Below are 6,681 nucleotides of genomic sequence, written 5' to 3' on the forward strand. Positions count from 1 at the left end.
AGCTGCTGACATGTAAAGTATCTTCCTTGTGAACTGGGATTTCTAGAGGGAAACTGCCTATGGGCTATTTCATCTTGGCATAAACAGCCAGACTAGCCAGCCCCGTGGGAAGAAGAAACACCCCACGGGTGACACCCCCTTTGGAAGGTATAAATGGAGACCTGCAGCAGCCGCCAGCCTGCAGTCGGACTCAGTATCACGCTCTGCATCTTGCTTTGGGCTGTGGGTTGGCGCTGCAGCTGGGCCTCGCCATGAGCTGTAGTATTAAGCAGACAACTGGCTCTCTCAGGGGCAGGACCAGCGGGGGCAGCTGTGTGATCGGTGGCGGTGGTGGTGGCGGAGCGCGCATCTCCTCGGTCTCCTCTGGAAGATACACGACCTGCGGGATGGGCGGTAGCCGAGGGTTCTCTGGGAGGAGTTACTGTGGCGGTGTGAATTACGGAGGAGGGCTGAGCACCGGCAGTTTGGTCGGTGGGAACTTCGGAGGTGGCATAGGAGCCGCTGTCCTCGGAGCATGTCCAGGCATGGGGTTCAGTGGTGGCAGTGCTCGCTTTGGCGGTGGCATGGGAGGTGGCATGGGGATGGGTCTCGGTGGAGGTGGTTTTGCTGGTGATGGCATTCTTCTTTCTGGTGACGAGAAGGTCACCATGCAAAATCTGAATGACCGCCTGGCTTCTTACCTGGACAAGGTGAGGTGCCTGGAACAAGAGAATGCTGACCTGGAGTGCAGGATCAGGGAGTGGTATGCCAAGCAGGGCCCTTTTTGTGAGCCACGGGACTACAGCTGCTATTACAAAGAAATAGAAGATCTTCAGAACCAGGTAACATCCCCTCCCAGCTGCTTTCTCCTTTGCAAGGCTCTCTCTGGTGCTGGTTCATAACTCAGTTCATTATAGGGAGTAACAAATCGTTGTAAAATGCCTTTTGCAAACAGCTATTACAACTTCTGCCTGTGCAAAGTCCAGACCTCAAACTGGACAGTTTGGGCTGTCTCTGTTGCTGTTATTCATCAGACATATCGAAGGGAAAATCTTACTTCATGGAATGCAGCTGGATGGGCTCAGTAGTCTTTTTGAATTTAGTTTGTGCCAAGATGGTCAAATAGATATATGGCAAGAAAAAACTAAAAGATAAATAAGTAATGGATCACATTAATTTGCCTGAATTTATGTTATTGTCATCAGTCTCACAGAATTTCAGTTAAACTTTATTTCCTTTTCCTTATTAGTTTACTCTTTCATGTAGAATTGGGAAATATAGGACATCTAATTAAAACTAAAATAAAAAAAAGAACATGGCCATAACACATTTAGAATGGGCAATTTAAAATTCAAAATCTTTGCAAAGTGTTTGGCAAAGATTCAAGATGTCAATGCAAAAAGAATAAAGAGAAAAGAATTCAGGAAAGGGACTGAATAAGATAGGCTCATCATTAATTATTGAAATAAAACTTTAAAATCTCATAAGATTTAGATTTAAGAGGCTGAGGTGGATTGCAGCAGGTGCTGGACAGTAATTACACCTCCTGGACTCTCTGCACTTGAACCATGAATTTTATAATTTTAATGATTTCACTGCCCTTCCCTGAACATCCCTGGGAGTGCTGCACCTGTCAGATCCCCATCCATAACACCCAGAATTTTGAAAAAAGAGGGGGAGAAGGAGAGTGTGGTTGCACCAGGCAATGGGTGCCTTGAGCCAAGGACAAGGAGCAGAGACCAGGAACAAATGTTCTTTTTCCAGATTGTCTGTGCAACCATAGACAACAACAAGATCATTCTGAACATCGACAACAGCAGGATGACAGCTGATGACTTCCGAGTGAAGTGAGTACCTGGGGCTGTCCCCTGCTCTGTCACTGCCCTCAGGGCTCTCAGCTGCTCTCCGTGACCCAGGACAGGCTGGAGGCTGTGCAGAAGAATTCTCTCATCCATTGTCTAATTAGAGGCAGTTCCAGGAGGGGCAGTTTGGGATGCCAAGCTGGTTTAGAGTAGAGATTAAAGGAAGCAGAAGGGATCTGCAGACTGGGAGCAGTGAGGGTTCAGCCAAGCTGCTGTTCCAGCACGTGCTGTCTTTCAGAGGGGAAGGATTTGCTTTTTCCTGTCAGAGCCCAGAAGTGCTGGTGGTGTCAGACACTGACTGCTCTTTCTTTCTTGCTTCTCCCGGGCAGGTACGAGACGGAGCTGGCGCTGCGCCAGAGCGTGGAGGCCGACATCAACGGGCTGCGCCAGGTGCTGGACCAGCTGACGCTGTGCAGGTCTGACCTGGAGGCACAGCTGGAGTCGCTGCGGGAGGAGCTCTGCTGCCTGAAGAAGAACCACGAGGAGGTAGGTCCTGCCCTCTCCTGTGCAAAGCGTTCACTCCTGTGGGATCCATCACCCCGGGGTGCTGCTGCGGAGGGCAGTGGTTGATGGAGACCGTTGTGTGGTCCTGGAGCTGTGAAGGTCCATCAGAGAGGGGCTCTGAAGTTGGCTCCCTCAGTTCTTTCTTTTGTTTTAAACCTGACCTGGTGTTTCCAGGAAATGTGCTGTCTGAGGAAGCAATCGACTGGAGATGTGAGCGTGGAGGTCAATGCCTGCCCTGGCCCAGACCTCAGGAAGATCCTGGAGGAGATGAGGTGCCAGTATGAGACGCTGATTGAACGCAACCGCAAAGAAGTTGAGGATTGGTACGAGTGCAAGGTGAGTAAATAATTCCCACAGCTCTGACTTTCCCTGGCTAGCACCCAGGCAATCAGCCCACAGGGATTTGTTGCATGTAAAAACCACACAAAAGACTGTAAGAATATTTAGCGTTTGTTCACACTGACCAAATGACACAAGGGAGGGACACTGCCACCCTGTGTCCTTGTCATGGGCTGAAGGAAGTTCTGCATGTTGGTGGGGCTTGAGGTACAAATTCTCTACAAAACAGTAAGTGGTGAGAAGAACTGGAAGCAGCATTACAGAAAATCAAGAGGAATGAGCAGCCAGGTTTACACTAACATTAGCATGAGAGTTTTCACCCAAATCTTTCTCATGTCTTTGCTAACTTCTTTGCTCTTTCCTTAATACTTGGTCCAACTTATACTGACATTCCCTGAAGCTCTTTCTCCTGGATTGGTGATTTCAGATTGAGGAGGTGAATCGGGAGGTTATTACGAGCGGTCAGGAGGTGGAGACGTGCAACAACCAGGTGACTGAACTGAGACGCCAATTGCAAGCCCTGGAAATCGATCTCCAAGCTCAGCTCAGCCAGGTGGGTGATGAGCTGGTGCAAACCTCATCCATCTCACAGAATTCACAGCTAAATGCAGTGTTTCTCCTGCCTGTATTTGTCTTATGTCCCATGTCACTCCTCAGAGGGACAATCTGGAGTCCTCGCTGGCGGAGACAGAGTGTCGCTACAACAACCACCTGGCTGAGCTGCAGAGCCAGATCACCTGCGTGGAGCAGCAGCTGGCTGACCTGAGAGCAGAGATGGAGTGCCAGAACCAAGAGTACAAGATCCTGCTGGACGTTAAGTGCCGCCTGGAGCAGGAGATCCACACGTACCGCTGCCTGCTGGAGGGTGGCCAGCAGGACCTTATGTAAGTGGGCTTGAGACACACCAAAAAAATACAATAAAATACCTGTGTCCTGGTTATTTCAACATAAGAGCAAAGTGAAGGACCTGCTGAGCTCCTTCTCCCTTACTATTTGGCCTGCCTGGTGTCGTGGTGGTATTGGTGCCACAAGGAGAATTACAACATTTTGCCAATTTTCTGCTGAAAAGGGAAGCACACTGAGAGTAGCAGGGACACTGACAATCTGTAGCTCTAGCTTATCTGTCATTTCTGTCACTAAGATGTTATTTTCCTGTCTCTTCAGTCAGCAAGGAGGAATTGGTCAGTCTTCAAGTCTAGGAGGAGGAGTTGCAAGAAGCAGTGGGATAGGAGGAGGAGGCATCATTAGGACAAGCCACACTTACACTTCGTCTGCCCAGATCCCATCCTGTGCAGCTGCGGAGATCCAAGGTAAGAACTGCTCCACTCTAAACATTTCCAGAGTCTTTTCTGCTCTAATGCAGCACTGATGGGCTGGAAGAAAGATCTTTCCTATGTAGCTTACAGGGGCTGCTTGAAAGTTTTATTGTGGGGCCCCTGGGAAATAGAGGACAGGAGCTACAGAGGAGTGGCTGAGAGGAGAGATTTTGGGAGCTGGGACTCTGCTGGGATGCAGGAGAATTGCCAAAGGGAAGAGGGATAGAAGGGAGAGGGACAGAGCCAGCAGGCAGGCAAGCCATGGAGAGCATGGAGGAGGACTTATGTGAAATGTGGGATAAAAGAAAGGTACTATGAAATCAGGTGGGGAAAAAAAAAAGGCAGGAATCATGGGAATACAGGCAGATAACTAGTAGCCCTAATTTGAAGGGAAACTTCCAGCCAAACTGAAAAGAAAAGAAGGAAATATAGTGACAGTTGGTCCAGGAGAATGACATGAGCAGGGGCATTGATTTATCAAGGACCCCAATGCCATTCCCTCATCCAGATCGCTGCTGGAGCAGTGTCTGCAGCTTCCACCTTTTGGCATTTTGATGCAGCCTGTGCTGCAGCCAGTGACAGATCCATCTGCCAGGCTGGCAGGAGCCATCAGATCTTCCCAGGAAGGGGCAGTATTTATCTGAAATTCTAATTGAATTGGCTTGTGAAACGATCACGTGTAGGGCATGACAGTGTGGGAAAGAATCTATTTTTGCTATAAACACGGTAATGTTTCCTTTGATCTCTCCAGTGCCTTGCCGAAGAATTTGTGATTAAGCAGAGAAACGAGAATATCCAACAAGAGAAGCCTGAAGCAGAGCTACAGAGGAAGAGAGAGAATATTTAGTGCATGTGTCTGCAGAGGGCACGGAGCGTGCTCGTCTGTTGCTCAGCCATGCTAAGCAATGTGTCAGAGGGATGAGCAGAGCATTGAGCCACTTTCTGCTTTATTTTGCTATTTGCTTTTCAGTCTGTGTTGCTGTGTGTGGCCCACACCAAGACTATTGCTGTAGTCAGCCAGGGCTATGATCACTTATGCACCTGCTGGTGAAAAATGTCTCTAATAAAACTTTGCTTTTGCCTAATGCAATCAAGAACCTGTGTCTGAAACTGAGTTCCTTTCCAACACCACCTGCTGATCCATGAGCAAGGGGCACCTAAACTGGTCAGGATCATCCTGCACTGGCAACAAAGCTGCTTTGCCAGCAGGAGAGAGTGGCCCTGCTGACCTGGCAGGTCTTGTCCAGCTCCTCCCTGCTGTCACAGCCTGAGGCAGATGTTGCCCATTCCTGGGTGACACCTGCCCCCATGGACAGGCAGCTCAGGCAGGCTCTGTCCTCCCCACACAGCATTGGGCTGAAACACAGTTTTAGAAGAATTTTGAAAGTCAGTGGTGGAACATCTAGAGACACTTTGCCTGGGTCCCAGTCTAGTGCTGATGGATCTGGGCTGAGCCCTCTCATGCTCATGGAACATGACTGTTGAGGATGAAATCTTGGTCTCCACAACTGATTCAATTTCTGCTGACACAGCTCATATTCAAACCTATCCCTTTCATTCTATGGGAATCTTCACACTGGGAAAAGGTCTGGAGGCAAAACTTTATCTCCTCTCTTCACACAGTGACTGAGTCATTACTGGTCATCCTCTGATTGCCAAGAGTTTCAACCTGAATATCAAGAGTGGTTGAAAGATCATCTTTGAGTTAAACACACCTTGTCTGGGGAGCTGCAGAGAGCAGAGTGGGAACTGAAAAAGTGCAGCTTATCAGATAATAGAATGAAAAAAAAGCCAGGCAGGGCCTTTGGACACCCAGAGCCACCCAGCTGTCACAGAGCAGGCAGGTCAGTCCCCGCCTGGCCTTGACCAGCAGCTGTGTAGCTGGTGCTGAGCTGGTTTTGTCCTGGCCCTGACCTGCCAGAGCAGCCGTGGGCCACGGTGAGCTGGCAGAGTCACTCTGGGTTTGGACAACTGGCAGTTTATTATGAGGGTGTTTTGAGGATTAAATTGCTGGTCCAGAGAGCCAAGCAGTGGCGGTTTTGGTAGTGGTGTGGCTGTTACAAGGTCACATTCACCTGTGAGATGACCCAGTAAAGCAAAACTCCTGCTTATTCCTTGTCCATCAAAGGCTGGAGGTTATGGAACAGCCAGACCCAGGACAGGAGAGCAGGTACAAAGACAAAACCACTTCAGGACTGGACATACAGTATAGTGTGGCACACTTTTCTGTTGCCAGTTCTTCTATAAAGACACCAATTTCTCTGATGAAACAGAAATTTACTTAACATGGTAGCAAGTGCCTGAAGAAGTTCAACCACTAATGTCTCAGGGAGCAGGTGAAAGGTGCCCCTCTCCTTGTGAGAGGCCATAGAGAGAAGAAGTTTCAGTGATATTTCTTTATTTCATCTACCAGACACTAACAGTATCCATGAGCAAGACAAGATAATGCAGCACTGGAACACCTGCAACGACTCAGAGGAGTGGCCAAAGGTAGAAGTTTTTAAACCAAGACTAAATTAAGCCTTATTTAAAGTTTAGTTCCAGCCCTACAGGAAGCCCTAGACTTGATGAAGAATTCTTTCAGTAAACATGTATGGCCAGTGCTTCACAAGAGATCAGAAGAGATACAAATTGTGTCTATAATGGCAAATTTCCTTGTGTCAGACCCAAGTGGATATCCC

At 48.6% G+C, this 6,681-nt stretch overlaps 1 protein-coding gene across 1 annotated transcript; it reads left to right on the forward strand.

Annotated features, from left to right (window-relative positions):
- Positions 1-202: 202 nt before the first annotated feature.
- LOC135286797 (keratin, type I cytoskeletal 13-like) lies at positions 203-5,094 on the forward strand. Its single transcript, XM_064400012.1, has 8 exons — positions 203-821; positions 1,744-1,826; positions 2,171-2,327; positions 2,520-2,681; positions 3,112-3,237; positions 3,342-3,568; positions 3,849-3,994; positions 4,752-5,094. The coding sequence occupies exons 1-8, from the start codon at positions 252-254 to the stop codon at positions 4,775-4,777; spliced, it is 1,497 nt and encodes a 498-aa protein (XP_064256082.1). The 5' UTR covers positions 203-251; the 3' UTR covers positions 4,778-5,094.
- The last annotated feature ends 1,587 nt before the right edge of the window (positions 5,095-6,681 follow it).

This window comes from Passer domesticus, chromosome 27 (assembly GCF_036417665.1).
Source record: "Passer domesticus isolate bPasDom1 chromosome 27, bPasDom1.hap1, whole genome shotgun sequence".
NCBI classification, from domain to species: domain Eukaryota; kingdom Metazoa; phylum Chordata; class Aves; order Passeriformes; family Passeridae; genus Passer; species Passer domesticus.

Bases quoted from the DNA above. Each gene is read 5' to 3' on its own strand.
- LOC135286797 (XM_064400012.1), top strand. From the start codon at position 252: ATGAGCTGTAGTATTAAGCAGACAACTGGCTCTCTCAGGGGCAGGACC. The intron at 3,569-3,848 runs GTAAGTGGGCTT...CTGTCTCTTCAG, and splicing joins GGTGGCCAGCAGGACCTTAT to TCAGCAAGGAGGAATTGGTC. The intron at 3,995-4,751 runs GTAAGAACTGCT...TGATCTCTCCAG, and splicing joins TGCAGCTGCGGAGATCCAAG to TGCCTTGCCGAAGAATTTGT.